General features: G+C 43.5%; 1 protein-coding gene across 12 annotated transcripts in view; it reads left to right on the plus strand.

Annotated features, from left to right (window-relative positions):
* The window catches only part of rims1b (regulating synaptic membrane exocytosis 1b), a 114,346-nt gene that overhangs the window by 24,498 nt on the left and 64,470 nt on the right, over positions 1-25,378 (plus strand). For all 12 annotated transcript variants that reach the window (XM_077246719.1, XM_077246729.1, XM_077246725.1 and 9 more), the window contains 2 exons: positions 16,639-16,904; positions 18,292-19,166. In XM_077246719.1, coding sequence (XP_077102834.1) covers positions 16,639-16,904; positions 18,292-19,166 — 1,141 coding nt within the window. The remainder of the gene's footprint in view (positions 1-16,638; positions 16,905-18,291; positions 19,167-25,378) is intronic.

Below are 25,378 nucleotides of genomic sequence, written 5' to 3' on the forward strand. Positions count from 1 at the left end.
GTCGAAGCCAGCCTCGAGAGGGGTACCATTCAAAAGGGGTACAGACTGCAGTACGGTTTTCGCCCACCAAGATTCAACGGGGTGGTCTGGACTGTAGTCAACCCAGAGCAGGGCCAGGTATTGAGACAGGAGGTAAACTCCCTGCTGGTAAAGGAGGCTATAGAACGTATTCCTCCGCCAGACAGGAAGTCCAGGTTTTACAGTCGCTACTTCATAGTTCCAAAGAAGCATGGGGGGTTCCGTCCAATAATAGATCTCAGGCACTTAAAACCGCTCTCTGAAGAGGTTCAGGTTCAAGATGCTTACTATTCCCATAATCATGAACCAAATTCAATCCGAGGATTGGTTTTTCACGATAGATCTGAAGGACGCATACTTCCACATTTCCATCCTTCCATCTCACAGGAAGTTCCTGAGGTTTGCTTTCGGGGGCAAAGTGTATCAATATCGGGTTCTTCCGTTCGACCTAGCTCTCTCCCCTCGCACATTTACCAAATGCATGGATGCAGCTCTAGCACCCCTGAGACTTCACCGTATGGTGTAGAGAGTGTGAGGACCCAGTTAACTGCCGGGTGGCTTCAGTGCTGGAGTTCCTCCAAGATAGCTTCTCGGCTGGTCTTACCCCGTCCACACTCAAGGTCTACGTGGCTGCCATTGCGGCTTTCCACGCCCCTCTGGGTGATGGGCCTTTGGGGAGACAGCAGTTGGTCTTACGTTTCCTCCGTGGGGCTTGGAGGATGAGATCTGCAGCTCATACCAGGGTTCCCACATGGGACCTGGCAGTGGTTCTTGAAGGGCTGGCTGAGGCCCCCTTCAAATCTCTGGAGTCGGCTGAGGCAAAGAACCTTTCCCTAAAGGTGTTTTTTTGTTGGCCATTAGTTCTCTGATCAGGGAAGGAGATCTCCAGGCGCTCTCTATATCCAAGGGTGCCATTTGCTCCAGGCGACATTAAAGGCATCCTACATCCAAGGCCGGTCATTTTTGCCTAAGGTGCCATCTAATGTAGCACGGCCTATGGTTCTGCAGGCTTTTCATCCTCCACCTCACGTGACGGCGGATGAGGAGAGACTACATCTGCTCTGCCCTGTCAGACCTCTTAAATTGTATATTCAGAGGTCCTCTTCATGGCGGAAGTCAGATCAGTTGCTCTTGGGGGTTTTCGGGTCACCCAAGAAGGGGCTTCCCGCATCCAAGCAGACCATTAGCAACTGGATTGTTCAGGCTATTTCTATGGCCTATCAGGTGCACAGTTTGCCTCCACCTTTGGCTGTGAGGGCTCATTCAACTAGAGGCATGGCGTCCTCTAGAGCCCTCCTTTAAGGGGCCCCAATCCAGGAAGTCTGCGATGCAGCAGGATGAGCCACCCCGCACACTTTCATTAGATTTTATAGCCTGGATATCCCATCTACACCTGGCACCCTTGTGCTCTTGTCCTAAGTGTGCCTGTGCGCAGCTTCACACTGGGACAGGCAGGGCTCGTTGTGGCATAGTGGGTAATCATTCCCCCAAAGTGTGATTCTACGCAGTTCGAGTTCCCTCGAAAGGGAACGTGTCGGGTTACGACTGTAACCCTTGTTCCCTGAGAAAGGGAACGAGAACTGCGTCCCTTTGCCACACCTTCCCCTGCCTGGGAGCGCTTTCTTCATCACGGAAGCTAACTCTGTTGTGTGCCGGCGTCCTTTTGTAGCTTCCGCATATGCCGTCACGCGTTACGTCATTACGCAATCCAGCTATCCAGGTACAGAGAAAGTGTGATAATCACGTTATCACTGACTGTAGTTAAGTTATTCAAGGGAAAATTGTAAACATGTTTTATTACTTAGCAAAACCCTGTGAATAAGGACAGTTTTCAGAACAGACTCAGGTTTAAAATTTTCAGGGGAGCCTAATTTACTTTTTTGTAAACATGCAAGACTTGACTTTACAAAAGGCTGGAAAACACACGAGAGGGAACATACAGCGAGTAAACATATGATGACAATCTGGCACAGGACTGCAAACACAAGGAGAATAAATAACAAGCAAACAAGGCAGGTAATGAGGGAGAACAGGTGGGGCAGATGAACCAATAATCAGGTAACAAAATGTGCGGGGTTAGACAATCGACAGGAGAGCACATGGCACAAGGAAACACACATGATGCTCACACTAGAGGTCTTCACGGGTCCAAAAATTCATGCCCGAACCGGAAGAGACCCGTAATGTGCTACACCGAACCGACCCGGACCCGTCTATTATTTCAAAAGTTGGACCCGGACCCGTGCAGATCCGAGAAATGCCATAAATGTACTGCCCGGACCCGACCTGGACCCGTCTATTATTTGAAAACTGGACCCGAACCCGGCGGGAAGACACAAACCCGACTGGACCCGATTGTCACATATTATTTCGCACAAGTTGCGAAAAATAAAAAATTTTGTCTTACCTAATTTTAGTAGCCGTCGTCTCACTTCCTTGTAACGTTACCTGACTGACTGTGATGGATTACAATCCACCGACAAGAAAGTTCTATCCATGTTATTTCTCTCGTTATTCCAAGCTTAATCCACTCATTATTTCAGCTTTAAAAGTCCATTTGATGTCACAGTGATGGATGACAAATGCAACTTTGCACATGTACATTCTGACTCGAGTTAACTCGCATTATAACTTTAACTGTTTGCCCTTTTGAACTATAATAACGATTGCTCGTTCAGTGCCATGGCCGCTAACGTTATTTATTTGCTATCATATCTGTGCTCTGCATTGAGTCTGAATCTGACCACCAAAACTTTAAGATTAAACAAGACGGTTCATTTATATTATTATAAAAATGGGAGAAAATGTAAAGTGCGGTTTGGCGGAAGCTCTGGTTGCCATAGAAACATGACACGCGCTTGAGACTGCACATGCGCGCTAGCTGGAAGGATCAACCTAAAATATGTTTTATAACGCAATTTGAGTGTCATAGAAAACATTTATGTGACAGTTCACCTCAGATTTTGTTGCTGATTTGAATATTATCAATGTATTACACATGTTAAACAGTCCCGGGACCCGAAGTAATAGATTCGAGTCTCGGGTTGCACTGTGAAGACCTCTAGCTCACACCAAACATGACAAAAACACGAGCACATGGCCAGTGAACAGAATCACAAGCCATGTGCTCAAACAAAACAAGACATGAACACACAACTAATGAAAACACTTATAAGCCGCGTGTTCTCACAAAACTTGACAACTTGTCAATGAAAACACAAGTTATGTGTTACACAGAACACAACAACATGACCACAACAACATGAACACCTGGCCAATGAAAACAAACCAAGCTCTGACATTTGAGACAAGAGCGCTCGACGAGTGAATGAACACACAACTCCTTAATTCCTCCGGGAGCAAACTCCAGGCACTGCGGTAGATATAGAGAGAGCCTGGAGATCTCCCACTCTCTTAAGAGAAGTGATGGCTAGGAGAAAGGCCACTTAAAGTGACGGGTTCTTGGCCGCATCTGAGTTGATGCCTTCCCAAAGGCCCATCACTTAGAGGAGTGTGGAAAGCCGCAATGGCAGCCACATACACCTTAAATGTTGACGGGGTAAGAGCAGCAGAGTAGCAATCCTGGAGGAACTCCAGCACTGAAGCCACTGGGCAGTTAACTGGGTCCATGCCGCGCTCTCTACACCAAGTGGAGAAAACATTCCACTTTAGGTGAAATGTACAACTTTATGGTGGACGGAGCTCTGGAGCTGAGTATAGTATCGATCACTCCTGCCGACAGACCGGCTTCTAGGTACAGGGCCCCCTCAGGGGCCATACCCACAATTTCCACAGCTCTGGCCGAAGGTGGAATATTGAGCCTCCTGCCTGTGAAAGCAGGTCCCTCCTGATGGGAATCTCCCATGGGGGGCCTGCCAGGAGTGATATTATGTCTGAAAACCATACTTGGGCCGGCCACAAGAGGGCTACCAGGAGTAGACTGACCCCGCCGCGACAGACTCTCTCCTGAACTCCCGGGAGCAGAGCAATCGGGGGAAATGCATAAAGGCCATCTGCACCATGGCATCTAACCCTAGTGGAGCTGGATGCGTGAGAGAAAACCACAGTGGACAGTGTGTCATCTCTGGAGATTTGAACAGATCCACTTCCACTGGGCCAAACCTTTCGCATATCAAATTCACCACATCATGGTGAAGTCTCCATTCCCCGGGCCTCAGCCCCTGCCTCGACAGGATTTCTGCCCCCCGATTCTAGTCCCCTGGGACATACATTGCTCTGAGAGATAACAGTTTCCCCGGGGGACAGAGGAGGATCTGATGCGCCAGTCTGGATCTTTGACTGTAAAAAAAAGATCGACGCTCTTCGCTCTCTTCCATAGGTGAGAAGTATAGCCGCCAGTGTCCTGATATGGCGCTGACATCTTGGTACTTGAGTCTGCGCAGTAGCAATCTGGGACCAGACCTGCGCAGTAGTGAGCTGGAAGTAAAACCGCGAAATCAATGCCCCGCCCTCACTCTCGCTGAATCAATCGCAATCATGACGTCACAGCACCGTTTTTATAGCATCAAATAACTAACACAAACAAACACTTGAAATTACATCAGCGTGATAAAACCTACAGTAATTGACAGAAACTATATTTGGAAAAAAGATATGTGAAGTGTAATTTAATTGTTTAGTTGGTCTCACGTCCCGTAATATAACACGGCGAGGCAGGGTTTATGATCTATACTAGGACCAGTCACCGGGCAGCGATCGAGATGCTTTGGCTTCACTTTTCAGGGCTTGTGCGGCACGCTTGGTCTGGATAGAGGACGCTACCTCAGCCCCCCCTTGTGGTTTAAATACAGTAGGACATCACTGATGTATTGTCTGTTCTCACAAGAACGTGCTGACCTTTGAGGTCTGGGAGGAAGCTCCTAAGAGCCCGGAAGACCGGCAACATTTCTAGGCAATTTATGTGCCAAGAAGAATAATGTTCCTGCCACAGACCTCTCGTAAAGCGGCCATCCATGACCGCGCCCCAGCCAGTGAGGGTGGGGTGAGGGAGCATGTGTTGAAACGGTTTTCTGGTGACATGGCACTCCCAGCACTGGGCCTTGGGACACGAACCTAGGTTTCTTCCACACTGATAGGGAACGAAGGCATCTGCGCGTAACCCTTATCATGGGGAACGTGTTCCCCCTCGGGGAAAACACCTTGGTTTTCAACCACCACTGTAGAGCCGTCGTGTGCAGCAGGTATCACATTGGACGCAGCTGCCATGAGCCCTAACAGTCTCTGAAACTGTTTTACAGTGATGGTGCAGCCTAGTTTTATCCTGGTCACCATGGCCAGGACGGATTCGATACGTGCACAAGACATTTGTGCCCGCATCATAGTCGAGTCCCACACCACCCCCAGGAACCTAGTTCGCTGGGGGGGGTGTCAACATGGTGTCAACAAGTCTCAAGCCCAAGCTCTGAATGTGGCCAAGGATGACATCTCGATGCCAAACTGCCATTTCCAGAGACAGTCGTCGATGTAGTTTAGCACACGGATGCCCTGGAGCCTCAGCAGGGCCAGGGCTGCATCCATGCACTTGGTAAAGGTGAAAGGGGAGAGTGCTAGGCCGAAAGGAAGAACCCGATATCGGAACGCTTTGCCCCCGAAACCGAACCTCAGGAACTTCCTGTTTAATGGAAGGATGGATACGTAGAAATATACGTTTTTTAGATCTATCGTGACTAGGGATGGGAATCGAAAACCGGTTCCACTCGAGAACCGGTTCTAAATTTTACGATCCATCGATATTGTATGCCCTCGACGTTAACGAGTCCTCTTATCGATGCTCCTGCTCTGAGTCAGCCATAGTATGTACAGACCGTGAACTCACAACTGTCCCTTTTGTCCTTTATCAAGCACCATAGCACCGCGTCCAAAGATAATCTTTGTCCTGCAAAGTCTTATTTGATCAGTGAGTAAAATTGTCTCTCTCTGGTAATGTAGATGAACCGCTGCGCTTGTGACAGGGCGCATGTTAAACTGATCGAGCAGAGAGAGAGAGAGAGAGAGAGAGCCCCGGTCGCGCGCACGCACTCTCTCTCTTCGGAGCAAGGCGAAAGTAGGCTTCACCGTCTCAAAACTAAGCGCTGTCTTCCTCTCTCCCTCGCACATATTAATCAAAATAAACGACACGATGGTAAGGTAGGGAGACTAAAGTTTTATGTGGAGCATTCGGAGATTTGTTTTTCCTGAATTGCCGCTGGGTGTGAATTGTGCTAAAATACGTTGCCTTATCTTCTCTGAAAAGTCTTCCGCACATTCAGCTGACATAATCACACTTCAAATAAACGAAAAAAAACGATCCAGTGATGAAATGTTTTCTGTGATGACACACATCTTGTGGGATGTCCCAACTGGCAGGATAATCACACAACGCGCACACGTCCGATAATGACACGTCCAATTCGCGAACTAATGACTCATTTGAACCGATTCGTTTTAATGAATGGTTAAAACAACTGATCTTTCCAACACTGAACTCACGGGACGTTTAATCGGTGTATAACTAATCGGTAACACTTTACAATAAGGTTCCATTTATTACAGAAATTACATAAAAAGTACAGTTTGCTTAGTCAAGTGTAAGCATTAAAACGACTTGTTTTCCCCCCGAAAAAGACTACTTTTTCCCACACAGTGCTATCAGGAATCGATAAGAGAATCGTTAAAGAATCGGATCGATAAGCAGAATCGTTAGTGGCATTGATATTGATAAAATCTTATCAATTCCCATCCCTAATCGTGACAAACAAGTCCTCTGATCTGATCTGTTTTTCGAGCGCCGTTCTCAATACCCTGAAGCGGAAGACTGGCAGGGAATGTCGAAAACGATCCTCGGTGTGGGCGATGTGTCCCGAGTGCACTTGGCGGCAGGATACAGATATTGATTCCTGAGGGCTGCCTGGAGGGGAAGCTCCTTCGGTTTCGTTCTCGACACCCTGAAGTGGAGGACCGGCAGAGAATAATCGAAAACCATTGTTGGTGTGCGGACGAGAATAATGCCTGGCCGCATGCCTTTGGGGCAGACACTGCAGCGTGCGTTCGCTGGAAACCGATTTGTCCCAAGCACAGTTGGCGGCGAGATACAGAGCTGCTCATTATGCATGCAGGCAGCCCCCTCGAGAACTGCCCATGCATGCTCTTCCAGCTTAGTCAGATTATTATTTCACCTTTTTAATTCCTCAGAATTAAATGCAGCCATAATCACCAGACAAGTGAAACACAGGCTGAATTAAAATATCTAACTTCTCAAAGCCAGATTATATTAATTAATTTAATTAACCGGTCTCGTAATCTACACATTGGCTCGGCAACGCGAGATACGAGCCGTTCATAATATATATCGGCTTTCTTCCCTCGAGAAGAAAGTCAATAGGTGCGAGGCTGAAACACCCGAAAGCGCACGTCTTTTTTTTTCTTTTTTGCTATACGCATCAAGATATTTCTCAATTAACACAGCCAGCAACCTCGAGAGCTGACTGTGCATACCTCGCATCCAAACAGTATCACACACCGATCACGTGTCACGTCCTGAAGATTTAACGCGGAAGGCACGCGATTTCAGCTTTGCTTAACACGCTTTCACACGCTTTCAGCTTTGCTTAAACTAACAATTCAAGTTCCTAAGGGACTAACAACACCAAATAGACAGATCACATAACAGAAAGCGCTTGCTGAAATGCGAAAGCTAACGCCAATAGGATTAGACTAGTTTCATTCATACTCCAGACGCACTACGCTAAGAGCGTAAGTGTCGTTAAGTGTTGTTATTGACGCAGTGCGAGTTTCCTCGAAAGGGAACTCACTATTTGGTATATACTAAGCCTATAAATATATACAACGCATTTATATGACTATGAATTAACTATAATGATTTGTAAGTACTTTAATACTTATTATAAAGTTTTACCAACCTTTATATTAAAAACGTATTTATTACTATTTATATTAGTATACTTTGTGCTTTAGCCATCAAGCCTTTACCTGTACATAAAGGATGCCATAATTGGTCAGCTGCAGAAATGTTTTGAAAAGAGCAACGTGCTTGTCACTTTCTAACAAGATAAAGAAGCAATCTCTTCCTAACAGCCTTTTAGTGTGAAAACTGCTTAGCTTAACCATTAGCCATGTTGTTAGGAAAAGGAATGAGTTTTACTTACCAGTGTAACAATCCCTTCTGACCAGCAGCTGGCTAGATACTCTATTTATCCCTGTTCTGTTTACACAGAATGCACAAATGCTGATGTATGCACATGCTATTCCTCCTTTCAGTCCTCCTTTGGTCTGCCAGTGATTGAGCTGCTAAGCAAATATGAAAGTCCTTTAGGAGTCTGTATGATGTGTCTGGATTGATGTGTGGCAGTTATAATTGCATGGATAGTGTTACTTCTGGAAAAGAATGGGGCATTTGTATTGGAAATATGTAATTTTCAAAAGATCAGGGAACAATTTGGTTTTCCATGATATGACCCCTTTAAACTATACTGACATATAAGCAGCCTGACACAGGTGTCTGTATTCTTTAATATTATAAGTCCCTTGAGTGCTTCGCTGGATCCAAGCTGTGTGTTTGTGATGTATAGGCAAGTTTTCTCTTTGAGGTGTGCAATGGACACTGCGTCAGCAGATCTGTCAGTTTTTGAGAGGAAGGCAGTTATTTTTCATAACCCATAAACATTTTCTGAACTAGCACAGTTGAGCCCGTCCTTTTCTTCAAACACTGCAGATGCAATTTTCCTCTCAGTCCCACCAGCATTCATTTATCTTCAGTATCATGTTAATGCGTTTGTCCTTTAAAGCTAGTCATATCACTATATTCACTATATTTCAGCTCGTAGCAAGGCGTTCCTGGTTCGTGGTATTATAAAACTTTGTAAGTGTACAGTTTAATAATAATATACTTTATAAAGACAGTACCATCGCGGAGCCATCTTTGGAAAACAGTCTCTGTGATGGTACTGTCTTTATAAAGTATATTATTAATAAACTTTCTGTACACTTACAAAGTTCTCAGTGCTCAGTTCTCAGGTTTGTATTTAGAGACCCTCATTAAACTACCGTGTTAGTGTGGGGCTATTTTGAGCCTTGCTAGTGGTATTAACTAGCAACCTCTTTTTACTTATTATATGCCCCATATACTAGCGTTATAAGCTAAACAGTTTTTAGAGATAAAACTCTTTACACTCGATTATCATGAAAACAAATCCCAGAGAACAGTCGACTCGGTACCAATGTGTTATTACACCCCAGGTTCATTTTGCGCCGGAGTTCTCCTTTAAATATAGACTTTATTATAAAAAATGCCACATATGTCCTTCATTGAACGTTTTTGAGTTATAATGCAAATGAGTCACTGAATCAAGTTTTTAATTTACTGACAAACAGTTTGAACTGATTTACAGAAATTATTTATTAACTTTTTATTAGATTATAACTTAACTTTTCTTTTCATATAATTTTACTAATACTTTTAATAGATAAAAATGCAAAAAAAAAAATCCAAACTAATAATTGTTTCCCCCCCATTTCAATTATGACACAAACCATTTAAAATGATTCACAGAGAACTAATTCACAGAAATGTTGGCATTATTGCTCAGTACTGGCAGTCAGTATAATAGCCTTTTTTGCTTGTGTTTTAGGTTGATGTTAGTAAGTTTATAGAAGACAGAGAGGAAAAGCTGTACCTTTTCCAGAAGGTACTTATGATAGTGATGGCAGTGCATCAGAAAATAAGGTCATAGTAAGAAACGAAGAAGTTGAAGATCAAGGAGGATAGAAGCAGTGAGGGTGATGGAAGAGATGAAGAATATAGTCATAGATTGTTGTGGACGTTTTTGGTACATTATCCTATGCCAGTTTGGAAAATGTGATTCACAATACAACCAGAGGTCAGGAAAGATGCCACTAATGCTCCAAAAATGATAACTAAACAAATCAAAATCAAGTTACGCGTGGAAAGTGATGGGCTACACAGAAAAAGAAGAGTCTTGTTTCATTTTTTGAAAGTTTTTGAAATTTTTACATATGAGGTCCAAATGAAATATTAGCAAAAGATGAAATGGAATGTTAATACAGCTTTTTAATGTTTTTTGAAACACTAAGATCTTTTTTTGTTTGTTTTACTACTTTTCAGTTAGTGAAAATTCACGTGTGTGAACTTTCAGAAAATTTGCCAAAATTAATTTACCATAATAGGACAAAGTCAGTTATAAATGACGGCAAACTAAAAAGGGTCAAGGGTCATATGTACAAATTTAATTTTGGAAAATGATTTCAGCCTTACTTATAAATATAAAGTCATTTATTTTTTCTGTGATTTTATAATTAGTCACAGAGGTTTAAACAGTTTTTGCTACTGAAGATTAAATAGACACTAAAAGACACTAAAGAAGGCACATAATGTTTTTATTCGTCATTTTGTCTATATACTAAATATATATAGTTATTTTTAATATATGAAAAATTCCCCATAGGAACTTCAGTGAACATTTTTGAGGAATGCCGTAAACTAGCTAACCTTTGAATTCTCTGACATGAACCGTTTGAACTGATTCACAGATATGAATCAAACTGAACAACTATAACATACTTTTTTGCAACTGAAGTTTAAATATGAAACACTATTAAAATATCTTAATTAACATTCTCATATTTTTTTGTAACTAGTTGTCATGATATTAGTCTTTAGGAAATTAAAAGTGCAAATAATTGTGATATTCATGATTCTCCATACTGGAGAGTTACATTGTCCTCTGTATTTCTCCTTTCACTGATTTGGTTACCATGGAGAACAGTATTCACCAAAGCAGTGGGTGGCTGGCACACTTTCTCTTAGAGAACAGTAGAGAGTTAATTTACACTCATATAAATGTACAGACAATGCTCTCTCATCCCTCCCTCCCTCTCTTTCTTACCATACAGTATGTGCTGACCTCAGGTCTGCAGTTAAATTCAATTGTGCTTGTTTGCTGTCTGATTTTTTATTGGGTCTTCTGATACTTAGTTTCTAGTGATCTCCCTGCTCAAGAAAATCCTATTCATGCTATTCAGGAATGCAGTGAAACCACAGTTCTTGACCTCTCTCTGATTTAATCTCTCTCTCTCTCTCTCTCTCTCTCTCTCTCTCTCTCTCTCTCTCTCTCTCTCTCTCTCTCTCTCTCTCTCTCTCTCTCTCTCTCTCTCTCTCTCTCTCTCTCTCTCTCTCTCTCTCTCTCTCTCTCTCTCTCTCTCTCTCTCTCTCGTAACAATAGCCAGGTCTTAGTGGCCTACATTCTCCTCAGTTCTCTAGTGGCTCTTGAATCAAGCCTTCGCAAGTTGAGAAGCTTGCCCTTCATATTGTTATGAACTGGCCTTTGTAGAAAAAATAAAAATATTAAATGGAGAGAAAGTGAATCCTCCATTGTGTGTGTAGCTTGAATTCGAAATCTAATTCTAATTGAAATCTAATTCAAGGATTAAAGCCTTGGATTATTTTACCCATCCTTGACTGCACAAAACTAGTGATGGGTAATCCAGCAATCTACACATCTAATCTTATATGAAGCACATTAACATGTATTAGGTGTCTTTAAGGTGTTGATTTTTTTTCTGTTCCTACACAAACTCTTCGGATCATGATCTGCCAAACCAGTTCTCACCAATACGAATAAATTACTTTCTGTTTAGCAATAAGAGCACGTTCTAGTTTTTAATTGAGATCTGTGATCCTTCTTTTCAAGATAAATGTTGATCAATGGTAGTTTCCCCATTGCATTGAGGGGCAGCAGCATTGTCTCATCAATGGATTGAATAATGTTCAGGGGCTAGCAATAGCGTGGTGGGATTAGCCGGGATTGCTAATCCTTCCCGAGAGTGTTTCTCTGGCTGGCTGACAGCTGTGGGCCTCTGCACATCTGATTTACCTCAGATTATGCTGGAGTTGTGCCAACTGGATCCAATCAGGCCATGATGCTCTCTCTTCCCCTCTCTCTCACTCTCCCCATATCAATCCTGTCCTAGAACAGCCTATCTCCTCTTTAAGATCAGGTCAACACTGAAATGCAACGCATTTGTCGACAAAGTATCTTTTACTGGCGATTCTTCAAAGAATTTGTATTGGATTTTCATGGAGTTGAAGGTTGACCCTGTGAGAGGGGATCTATTATCAAGGAGGATGCTGACGTGTGAGTACAGGTGTTTCTTGCATAGAATAGTTAAAAATCAAACTATTCTCATTCAAACCTTTATGAAATATCAAACCTCTGTCTTAACATCATAAAACTGATTGTTATTGCTTAAATTAAGCATTTGTGTCTGTGTCTGTATCTGTTGCGAAACATCGTGTTTTTGTGCATCATATAAGCTCTTGGTTTCATGCGATCATCGAGCGCTAAAGATGACTACAACATTACAGGCTATTTGGGTGATATCTGCTTTTCCGTTCTCACATCATTTATCCAATTGATAAAACATGCAGTGTCATTTGCAGGGTGTCCATGTGATTTACACAGTTTTGCATTTTACAGACCTTTGGCTTCCTTCTTAAGCTTGTAGAATCACTGAGATCAGTAAAAAAATGAAGGTGGTTCTTCTCATCCAAATGTTTTTTGGAGGACAAGAGCCACAGCAGCTGTCATGTACTGCAATAGACTTTGATTTACTGCAGTTCCGAGGGTGCTTTAAGAGCGTAATGTTTGATCAATAGATTGGACCTCTGTGCTTTTAAAGGCATGAACTTTTTGTCAATGCAAGAGCTGCTCATTTGATTTAGCATTCCTGCTAATCATGTAAGATCAGGCCTGTCTAGCTGGCTGGCACAAAAAAAAAAAGCGAGAGAGAGTGTAATAGAGAGGGTGGAAGAAAAATGGGTAGAGGAAGTGAAGAAATATGGTGTCGGCGGAGTTATTTTAGGCAGCCTCAGCCATCCATTTCATGAATGAACTATTACAGGGCTCAATAATAAGGGGCTTCACTGGGGAAAATGAAAGAGAATAGGAAGCAGATATATAACAAATATGAGGCTGATGATATAATAACTTTTGCCTTTGCAATACAAAAATCTACCCAGATTAAGAAAAAGGACGACTGATTTCTTTTAATTCAGAAGATACTTCACCTCCATTTTCACACAGACACACACACACACACACACATACACACACACACACACACACACACACACACACACACACACACACACACACACACACACACACACACACACACACACACACACACACACACACACACACACACACACACACACACACACACACACACACACACAGAGAGAGAGAGAGAGAGAGAGAGAGAGAACCAACTCATAGGGTTACAAACACAGATAAAACATAACAGAACCCTGACATTACACCCCCCCCCCCCCCCCCCCCCCCAAAAAAAAAAGAAAAGGCATGTCTACGCACCTTAAAACATAAACATAAAAAGAGTGAAGGGTGAGAGGATGTTCTGGAGGTGAGTGAAGGGTTGGCAACCAGGACAGGCAGGTTCAGGGCGGACAAGGCAGGAGCAGCCAGGTTGGAACCCCCAGCAGAAGGGCCATGTCGCAGATCCACTGCGGAGACAAGGGAGAAAGGAGCCATGGGGAAGGCATGTCTGTTGGACACAGGGAGACAACTGACCGAGATGCAGCTGTCAGTGGAAACCCAGGTGGAGCCACAGGACTGAAGAGCAAGGCATAGCTGGAGCGATAAGGTGTCCGAGGTGGAGTCGGGGTGTTGGAGGACTGAGGCGAAGGCGCTGCGACAAAGGACCAAGGCGTAGCCAGAGGGAAGGCAAGGCCCGACATAGCAATGGGTTGGAGGGACGAGCCGAAGGTAAAGGACCGGAAGTCTGTGGTGCAGGCAGTGCAACGGCTGACCAAGCTGGAGCCAATAGGAGGACAGACCCAGATGGAGACGAGTAAGGGAGTAGGCATGGTGGAGCCGAATAGGAGGAGTAGCGGGCATGGAGGTCCTAGGTGGAGCTACTGGGTCAATCATCGTTGGCTGAGCTGGCAAATACTCTGATCAAGGTGACCCAATGATTACCAGAAAGGGACCCGAAGGGTAGGGAAAGGTAGTGCAGGCAGGGCTGGAGGACTGGACAATACAGGCGGGGGTGAAAAGACTGGCAAGAGAGGAGGACACAAACATTCAGGACCGGCCTTCTTGGCCGATGCGGAATAGGAAGAAAACTCATGGACAGCTCTCTTGCCCAACACAGAACAGGCAGACTTGAAACCGGAGGAGGTGGGATAGGGAGGCTGGGCAGGAACACAAACTCAGGAAAATTTATGCTGTTAGCAGTGACAGGCTCGATGCAGGGAACAGTAAGGGGCAAGATGCATTCACTTTCAAAGTCACTCAGTTATTCTCCAGCCATGGATGAGGGATTGGGGCTCCATGACATCCCCTCAAACTCCACCAATATATACAGTATATATATATATATGGGAATGAGCGATGTAGCCGGCTCATACACCTGGACACACTCTGGGACAATCCAGGGCTGGGCTGGTGGCTGGGGATGGCATGCTGATTTCCTACTTGCTCTCGCAGATTGTAAATTGTGAACCGTTGGGGAGAATGAGCCATTCCATGTAATCCTTAAAGCTCTCTGGAGGCTTGACTCTGGGTAGGCATGTCCTGGTTTTCTTATTCAAACCTGCACAGAAAAACACATGCAGGCCGGCATCGTCGTAATGGACCAGATGTTGTAAGTCCAAGAACGCATGTGTGCCTCCAGAGACTCACATGCAAGAGAAGGAGGATTCTGATGGCCGCTAAATCTGTTAGAGGTCTGTACTTCTGTCACGTTAAGTTGCAGCAGAATGCAAAAATAAAAAAGCTGAATTTAAGCACAGCTGTCAACACAAAAGAACTGAACAAAACAGATCTTAAATAGACCAAAATAATAAAAGAAATCAGCATCAGGTGTAAGCTAATCAATCAGCCACCTTGGACCACCCTTAGGGTTAATGGGCTAGTTCACCCAAAAATGAAACTTCTGTGAATATAAGTGAAGATATTTTTTTATGAAACCTGATTTCTGTACCTTCATTGAAAGCTAACCCAACCTTTGATACTTCAAATAGTTCATAAAAACTATTTATGATAAAATATAATTCGAGCGGTTTAATCCAAGTCTTCTGAATAGACACAATTAATATAATATAATAAAATATAATATAATATATAATATAATATAAACATTGATCAACTAACATATAAAGAGCATGAAATATGGTAAGGGTCAAACTTGCTTGCTTGATGCGAAATAACAAATGAGGTTTGTTCTCGCATGTGATGCAAGCATGTTGGAACGTCTACAAGAACTAATGAGCTTTGTTCTCGTGTGTCAAGCAAGAATGGTTGATCTTTCATGTTTACCATATTTGATGAGCTATGTAAATGTGTTGATCAATACTTTTAAATGCATTGAATTTTGATTGTGCGGACCTTCAATGGATGGACAAAAAGTATATGAGAATATTAAAAAATATCTTCATTTCTGTTCCAAAGATGAATGTCTTATGGGTTGGGAACAACATAATTACAGAATTTTTGGTTGAGCTAGCCCTTTAAGTGTTTTTAAAAAAAGTATGATTGGGATCATACATTTCTTTAAGGTCATTAAAACCCCCAAAAATTCAGAGCTTTGAATTTTTTTCAATGGGGTCTTTAGGTACCATCTATTTTGAAGGCTTGTACTGGGGATACTAGATCTTGCCCCCTGACAGCTTTGAATGTTGTCTCACCTTTATCTGTATGACCAAAAACGACGCCGTATTTCAAGTTATTTCCACTGTCCACATGAACACTTGGATATGCGCCAAATAACAGCGCACATTTATCTATGTAGTGGCAAATGTACTACTACTACCTACATGTTTCAAATGATAAACCATAGTAGAGTCAATGAATGATAGATGAATGTTTGGATTTCCTGCCCGACAAACTGTAATTACCACATGGACCAGTCGTGTTACAATCTGTACAACACGGACTGCGTGATTTTGCCACTTCCTGTGGAGGTTTTTTTTTTCGGTTACTAATTAAAATTTGGTCGACTAAGTCTCTTTTCATTGACTAACATTTGGCGGACTATTAGAGGGCAGACCTACTAGATCTACAATCTTTGAATCTTTGAAAAATATAACCACCAATTAGCGCAGTCCAGCAAGTGTAGAAAACTGTGGGAAAGTAGTAGATGAAAGTTAAAATAAGTGTTTTTTATATCTGATAGAGTTTAGTCTGGTTGACTTGAATCGCTTGAATAATATCGCAGCTCATATTTACACCTGGTCAACATTGTCAGTTCCTATTCCTTCCTTGAAATTGCTAGATTGAATTTTTGCTGGCTTAATATATAATGAAAGTCCAGTGTTTGGTGTGTTTTAAAGTGTGGATGTGTGTATGTATTGTATGTATATTATATTATATATTATATTATGTGGTTATGTATATATTTATGTCTGTCTCTTTGTCTTAAATTTGTTTGTTTTAAATGTCTTGTAAAAAACTGTAAAAGAATAACATAATTTAATTCAAGTATTAGCTGTACTGTACATCTTGATCATTTACAATGATCATCAATCGCTGCCTCCATTAATAACACTTCTATTTGTCTATGCAGGTGATGTGGGTATGTAACCTGTGCAGGAAACAGCAGGAAATTCTAACTAAATCAGGAGAATGGTTTTCAGGGCCTGGGGCTAGGCCTCTTAGTGTGGGTGCTCCCCTCAGTGGCCCCGAGTTGGAGAAGGACAGGAGGTTGCGCTCCAGATCCCAGGCTCCGGGCACTAACAACACTCTGCCACCCAACGCTGGTTCTGGTGACCCCACCAAGGGAGCAGATACGATGCCCGCCTCACGCTCCCGCAGTGAACCACCACGAGACAAGTAAAATGTTTACACACATACTAGTCCTAAGATATATATCTCAGTGGCCCTACTGATCAAAATGAAGTATGCAGTGCAGTAGTGCATATTTACTGGTGACACTCAACTGACAACAGACAATGAGAAATAGGCTGTTGGGTATTGCGTCAACTAGGCATAGATCACAGTGGTTGATTTGTTGCCTCTTGGGAAAGATCAACTAGATTTTTTAATTATTTATTTTTATTTAGTATTGCTGCATGGTAAAACCACAGTAAAGAGTACCATCGCCACAACCATACAAATCTTTTGACTGTTGTGTCACACCTCGCTCCGTATTTTGAGCATCTTGTGCTACTGCAGGGGTGTCCAAACATACTCCTGGAGGGCCACTTTCCTGCAGAGTTTTAGTTCCAACCTAAGGTAAGCACAACTGGACCAGCTATTCAAGCTCTTCAGACTGACTATAAACTTCCAGGCAAGTGTGTTGGGGCAATTTGGACCTAAACAGAATGTTGGCCCTCCTTGAGCAGGTTTGGGTTTTGAGCAGGTTTCCCTGTGCTAATGTATGAGCATTGCATATTTGGAAACACTTTACAATAGTGTTCAATTCAATTCAAGTTTAGTTTAATAGCACTTTACACAATAAATATAGTCTCAAAGCAGTTTTACAGAAAATGCTTGTTTCAATGTTACATTTTAGGAAGTATTGTGTTATCAAAGTGTATCAAAGTAATACAGTTATAATATAGTACATGATATTTTGTTATATCTGATTATTTTCAATCAAGCAAGACCGATTGAGCTTCAGTTTACCATAATTCATCATTCAAAAGTCTAAAAAATGTTAATAATGTAAAGAGATTTTGTCTCTTTATAAGTCTAGGATCAAAACACTCAATTCATATGGATTACTTTTGCAATTACTTATTTTTAAGATGACATTTCAAATTCTAAGTATTTCCAGGGTTATGTGAAACAATCCTAGTTATACAGGCTTCTTTAAGACAGATTAATCCACTGGCCATTGGGTTCCCACTTCCCAGAACTGAATTTACAAAATATGTGGTGTTACATATCCTTACTGTTAACATACAATTTATTCTATTTTAAGCTGGACATTTCAACAAAATCTGTTCATTCTGACCTCTTTTCAACTGGCACTATATGGACTGCAGCTCCTGCCTTATAATCTCTTTAAAAAAAATGAAGTATGTTTCCTATCAGATGCATATTCAGCTAAATCATTTTTGCATTTGAATTCCCACATTTGAAACACAGGTGTTGATCTATGTATTATTCAAATAACTACTAATGTAGCAGTTGTAAATGCAAATTGGCTTTGATACTTGGAAATTCCAAATACTATATCTCAAAGTCTTACCTACTTCTGTCCAATCAATAATAGGAAGAGACCCGTGTCCCTACACGAGCAGAATGGAAAGGTGATTGGACGTGGAGAGAGAAGACGTGGACCAGCCAGGTTGTCATCGCAGACCTCTGAAGATCGAGCTCCAGGTGAGAAGCGAAACGGCAGACGATTGGAGAAAGGCCACTCACAGGAATACCCAGAGGATGATCCCACCCATCCTGAGCGGCGAAGGAGGCAAGAGGAGGAAGAGCGAGAGCGACAAAGACGAGAAGAAGAGTACCAGACCCGTTACCGCAGTGACCCGAACCTAGCCCGCTACCCTGTTAAACCGCAGAAGGAGGAACAGGAAATGCGTATGCATGCCAAAGTGTCCAAAATGCGTCAGGAGCGTCATCACAGCGACCTAGCCATCAACGAAGTGGGATTGATCCAAGATGGGGTTGAGGCTGCTGGTAATAGAATTAGCAGGCAACGAGGATCTAACAACGACGACCGCAAGACAATTTTAGAGAACCATCGAGCTTATTCTATGGACAGGACCGTGGGGGGTGGTGTTGGGGTACAAGGATCCGTCGCTAAACAGGGCCACGGTAGCCCTCACATGGGCCCTCCAGGGCCCCCAGACCTCAGGGACGGACAGGACTGGGCCCCAAAGGGGCATCTGGAACCTGGGTCCGCAGCTTTTCTGCACAGGGCTAAGCGAGAAAAGGCTGCAGAAATCATGGGTAAAGATTCTTCTCTTAGCTCGGACCAATCGGAGACGTTACGGCCACCTCCACCACGAGCCTATAGACCCAGACGAGGCCTCAACAAAAGGCAGATGTCCATCAGTAGCTCTGAAGAAGAGGGTGGCTCCACTCCTGAATACACCAGCTGTGAGGATGTGGAGATCGAAAGTGTTGGTGAAAAAGGTAGGTACATGACATTTGTATATGTTGTTAAATTTATTGTCAAACTGTAGCCTCAAATTCATTAAAAAGTATTATACTACAAAATCTAATTCAGTGGTAAATATGGTTATAAATTAAAATTTATCTGAAATATTTATTTGAATTCTGTACATTTTTAGTGATTATGGCAGCAGTGTGTGTGTGCGTGTGCGTCTTTATTACATAGCACTGGCACTATTTTATGAGGTTATTAAACTAGCAGGTTTTCTAAACTAAAATGAAATCTGGTTATGGCTATGAAACACCATGATGAATGTTGCTTTTTTTTGTCATGTAAAATTGTCTAAAATAATGCAGCAATTAGAAGAACTAATTCAATATTGGTGAATTCCTCCCTTCTTTAAGTAGTAGTTTTAGTAGTATAGAGTACACAGTACACACTATTGCTCAATAGTTTGGATTGGAAATAAATTAATACTTCCATTTGCCAAGAATGCATTAAATTGATTAAAAGTGACAGTAAAGGCATTAATAATGTTCCAAAATATTTATTTTTCAAATGCTGTTATTTTGAACTTTCTATTCATCAAAGGATCTTGAAAAACTGTATCACAGTTTTCACAAATAATAGTCAGCATAATTGTTTTCAACATTGATAATATTATGAAATATTAGAATGCATAGTAGAATGATCATGTGACATTGAAATCTTGAAAGCGGTAAAATTGAAAACCATGATTTTAAACTGTAATACTATTTTACAATATTACCGGTTTTACTGTGTGTTTTCATAAAATAAATGTAACCTTGGTTAAGCAAAAGAGATTTCTTTCAAAAACATTTTAAAAATCTCAAACAATGTAACTGTGCTCTTTATTCAGCTCACTCACATACAATAATCGATTCAATATTTCTCAAACTGCATCAAAATGCACAAAAATGCTAATTAGGAATGATTTAATAGTAAAACTGTTACCCCACACTTTATGGATGTAATCTTAAAATTGCAAACATCACTTGTTTGGCTTCAATGAATGCCACAAATTAAAATCCAGTTAAATATCTCTGTTTTGTTTTCTATCTACTGTGAATTGCATGTTAGTGTATGAGAGTGTATGCACAGCTTCAGTCAGCTCAGAATGGTCCAATATCTATATATTTATATTGTGGTAGCAAATTTGTGTACAATTATTTTTTTATTTTGCATTTTATTTAAATTTTTACCTCTGTCATCTGTAATGGTTTATAAGTTTATATCTTAATTTTGCATACATTTTCACATCAAGTCCATATATAGCATTATTTTACATACGTCATTGTAGCTGTTGAACCATGATGTGTACCCATAATGATCAGTCCTGAGCCTTAGGTCTGTGGGGAAAAAAACCCCTGCTGATTGATGCAGTGAAGCTGCATTTGTTTTTTTGGAAAATTTTAAGGGAACCAGATTTGGGAATTAGGTCAGCAGCTCTCTCACATAAAACCACTGAGTGACTGACTGACCTGCGTCAGTCCTGGGACGCAGCATGTTCCATTTGGGGACTTTTTCATATTCATCCTTGGGTAACCCATTCCAGCTTTTGAGTGTGATTATGCTTTGGTTCTTCCCATTTTTCTCAGCTGCAAGGTTGCATGGTTTTAAAAAAAGTCCCCAGCATGATACATTTGTGATTAATCAAGATTAATTATACAAAAAAAGGTGAACATATGATTTGATTGTGTGCATTCATGATACAAAAAAGCTAGCTGTGAAATTTGCCTTAGCAAGACAAATGAGTTTGCCATTTTATTCAGGATCCACTGTCATTTTCATTGGAAAATCCTATTAATCACAGTACATAATTTGAGATTTAATAGAAAATTATATTGTGGTGGAAATGATTGTTTAAGAGAGTTTGTTTTAAGTTGAAGTTGAAAACCACTCTGAAGCTACCATGTGCAAACATAATGTCAAACATGCTCAAACATGAATCGGACATGGGTAATTTCCCAATCCCATCTTCCCTTCTTCTCTTTATCACCTCTTGTCACTTCCTCCTATGCTCTCCTAAAAAGGCAAATACAGTAACTATGCCAACACTAGATTCCATAGCTGAGAACACAGAACAAAAACCCAATATTAGTCATAATGCCTTTGTAGGGCAATATGAATATATATTTTCTTTGGCATTAAGTTTATAATGGCAGATGAAGAGATAATGTGACTTCATTCCTGATAACTGGGCCTCGCAAATACTGGATGGAAGCTTATAATGTCAGTGATTGCCAAGGGAATAGCTCATGTTTCATTCAATATGTGCAGAGGGTGTTCTTGGGTGCTGCGTAGTACTATACATTAAAGTTGTACGACAGTTTTAGGAATGCAATCAAGATGATCAAATGAAACTGTAAAATTTTATAGTAGGCTGTATATTATCTTGTTTGGGGTTTGGCATTTTAAACATCTCTCACCTTTGTTGCTGAAGGCAGATATACTCTTTTATATCCCGCCCCTAAGTTAAATGAACTCTATTAATTTATAGCATTCGTGTAAATCTAGCTAATCTTTATGATACTATCATTAAATACTGTTTCTAAAGTGGGAGAATTCCCTATTCCTGTATGGTAAATGTCAAATGCTGAGCCTTTTTAAACCACAAACATTTATTGATTAGGGCTGTCAAAATTACGCATGCATTTAATTGTTGAAAACAGTTAATTTTTCTTAATGCTGTAAAGGAATTTATTCAATTTGACATCAGCAAAAATGACTGACAGGCAGAGTCAGATTAATAAAATACTCCTTTTTACATTGACTTTTATAATACACAAGTACATTTGCTCCAAATTTAGTTTGACAGTCTTAGCATTGCTGTGTATTATTTTCTTTGTGTGTGGCCTGAAGGAGTCAATATCAAACTTATCTGGATCTGAACCTTTGAACTCTCAAAGACACATATATCTCAGAATTCAAGAGGATAATTCCTCACAAAGCAGGGTTAACGTTAACATTAAAGGTACACTATGTTCCTTTTGGTCCTCTAGAGGTTATAAAACAAAACTGCATGCATTTTGCTAAAGAACATTGTTTTGGTTGTGCTTCAGCTCTGTGTAACTATGTGGATAAATATGGTTCCCTTTCAGTCGATAACGTCGGACGTAGTCGACGCGACTGAAATGTGATCCCTTTCAGTCGATAACGTCGGACGTAGTCGACGCGACTGAAATGGGATCACGCTAGGGAGCCTATCATCTTCGATTACTATTGAACGAGCCAATGGAATTTGGCGTGCGTGATTTGCATCACACACTCCGCCCCCGCGGCGCGGGTATAAATACGGAAGTGGATGCACGCACTAGTTGCCTTTCGCTTCGGAGCCGTTCGTCTTTGATGTCTCTGAAGAGTGCTGTTGTGTTCAACGAGCGAGTGTGTCGGTGTTCTTGCGGGAAGACCTCTCCAGTGTTGGTGTTCTACAGCGTGGTGCAGCGGTGATCGCGAGCTTCTCAGCTCTCAACTGCTGTTTTAACAGCATCAAATTTCTACTGTTTGTTTGTGTGTTGACGGTTGGTTAGAGGGCGAGAAGTGAGTGCTTCACTGTTAGTTGAAAGACTATTCAGTGTTTGCCGCGGTCATTCCCTGTGTGCTCCGGCACTGGTGACGGTCCCATTTCCTAAAAGAGCAACACGGGTGTGAGTGCGTCTTTTTCAAGATGCCATTCCATCCGTGCGTTTCTGGGTGCGGTCTGGCACTATCCCCTTCTGACGGTCACGAAAGTTGTGTCGCATGTTTGGGCTTACAGCATGCTGAGGCAGCTTTCGTGGATGAGACATGTTCTCACTGCGGGAACATGTCCATCTCGGTGTTGAGATCTAGACTCGCCTTCGTTAAAAGCGTTGGCGCAGTCCCCACGTCTGGGCCCCGCCCCTGTTCTTCCTCTGGGTTACCTTCCCAGAGGAGGACTGGGGTGCCGTCCAAGCTGGGTGATCTGAGGATCACAGTGAGGGGTAATCCGCCCGGCCACGCCCCGTGGGTCCCTCACTCCTCTTTCACACCGCAACCGGTGGAGCTCCCCATTGATCCCGCTGGTCCCTCTGTAATGGACGGGCCAGCCGTGTCATTTGGGGCCCCTCCAGGGGATACGTTGTCAATCGCAGCATCGGAGGGGGAGCTGAACTCTGGAGATGATGACTCGGCTGCGCTGCCTCCCTCCGGGAGACCAGTGTTGCCCGAGCCAGATCCAGAGATGTCAGCTATGCTGAAAAAGGCCGCCGAGGCGGTAGGGCTCGTGTGGAACCCTCCACCGTGTCCCGAGCCGTCTCGGTTGGATGATTGGTATATCGGGGCGGGCCGTACTGGTTCTCAGTCCGCCGCCCCGGTTCCTTTCTTTCCTGAAGTGCATGAGGAGCTTACGAGGGCATGGATGGCACCTTTCTCTGCCAGAAACCGCCTGAGTAGCTCCTCCCCTCTCACTACCCTTGATGGGGGAGCGGTGAAGGGTTACGAGGCTATCCCTCCGGTGGAGCGGGCCGTTGCGATGCAGTTATGCCCAACGGCGGCCGCTTCCTGGAGAGGTGATCCTCGTCACCCCTCTAAAGCCTGTAAGTTCTCGTCCGCTCTTACGGGCAAGGCTTACAAAGCTTGTGGGCAAGCCGCTTCCTCCTTGCATGCCATGGCGTTGCTCCAGGTCCACCAGGCCCAGGCACTCATGAACATGCACGAGGGTAGTTCGGACCCTGAGCTCATGGGTGAGCTCCGCACTGCAACTGACCTCGCCCTCCGGGCGGCGAAGGTTGCAGCTCGCGCGGTGGGTTCGGCGATGTCCACACTAGTGGTCCAGGAGCGCCATCTCTGGCTCAACCTGGCCGATATGAGAGATGCGGACAAGGTTCGGTTCCTGGACTCTCCCATTTCCCAGGTTGGGTTATTCGGCGACGCTGTGGAGAACTTTGCCCAACAGTTCTCTACAGCTCAGAAGCAGACGGAGGCCATCCGGCACATCCTGCCTCGGAGGGACGCTGCTGCCTTCACCCGCCCCCCGAGGTCAGATCCTCCGCCTGCTCGTCGCCGTGGGCGTCCGCCTGCAGCCGCCTCAGCTCCCGCCGAACCACCGCAGCAGCCTTCACCCAGGTTCCGGCGCGGAGCCGGCCGCGGAAGGGGCGCCCAGCCCGCTCCAGGCGCTGCCAAGCCAGGTGGTAAGTTCCAGCGCAAAAGAAAACGCTGAACCTGGACGGGCTCTCAGGGATGGAGGAGTTGCTTGTGGAGTGGTCGCCGATCCACTCCCTCTGGCTGGTTGGAGGGCCGGCTGGAGTTTTTTGTTATGTGTGTGTCTGTTCCGCCGCTGGCCCCTATAAAAACGGGGTCAGCGGTACCCACATATTCAGAAAAAGAGCAATTTTTCTATTCCTGAGTCCCAAGTGGGCCAGTATGGCGGATGTGACCCTGTATAATAGCCTTACATCCCCCAGCTTCCCTTGGTCGCCAACAGGCAGCTTGGGGCGTTCGAGGACCCGGTCATCCGCCTTCTCACGTCCCCTGCCGCTGGTGGAGACAGGTAAGTGTTGCACTGCACACTAACACCACTGTCTCTACTTTGCTGCCCCACCTCAGGCTCGGCGACCCCGCTCAGGTCAGTGATAGTAACATCACATTAGGTGTTGAGCAGACGTGCTCCTGAAAATTCAGTGATATTCTTCACACCAGGTGTTGAGCAGTGCTCCTGACTTGGGCGTGCTTATCTTATCCTGCTGGCGAAGGATTTGATATAGCCGCTCCTCCAGCCGGTACGAAGGCCAGTTGTAAACTCGTTCTTCGTGCTACTAGGTGGTGGGTTGTGACCATCTTGGCCCAAGATTGGTCTGCAGCTTTGGCCTGAAGGACACGTGGTGTCCTTCCCCTCGAGTGCTCCAGAGCCCGTTGGGTCTTCAGGTCAGCTGGAAGAGAGTAATCTCGCCCACGGGCTGAGTATCTCTGTTTCAGTTTTGGAGAGGTACTCGATCCAACACGTCTCTCCAGTGAGAATGTGTTCAGCTGGGGTTGAAGTGAGAAAGGGTCCCACTGAAAAGATTCAGAGGCTCCTGGGGTATACGATAGCGACAGCCTAAGTTGGCTTCCTCCGTATGTGACCGCTTCAGCGCTAGCTTTACGATCGAGTCCCGAGGTGACCGTGGCAGAGCAGCTCACCCTGTGTGACTATAGTTCATCCCGGTCTGCTGCCAAACCCTCCTCAGCAGAGGGGCCATGTACAAAGGGCGTG

Source organism: Siphateles boraxobius, unplaced genomic scaffold (genome assembly GCF_051911475.1).
Source record: "Siphateles boraxobius isolate OS27281-9 unplaced genomic scaffold, OSU_SipBor_1 29, whole genome shotgun sequence".
NCBI classification, from domain to species: Eukaryota; Metazoa; Chordata; class Actinopteri; order Cypriniformes; family Leuciscidae; genus Siphateles; species Siphateles boraxobius.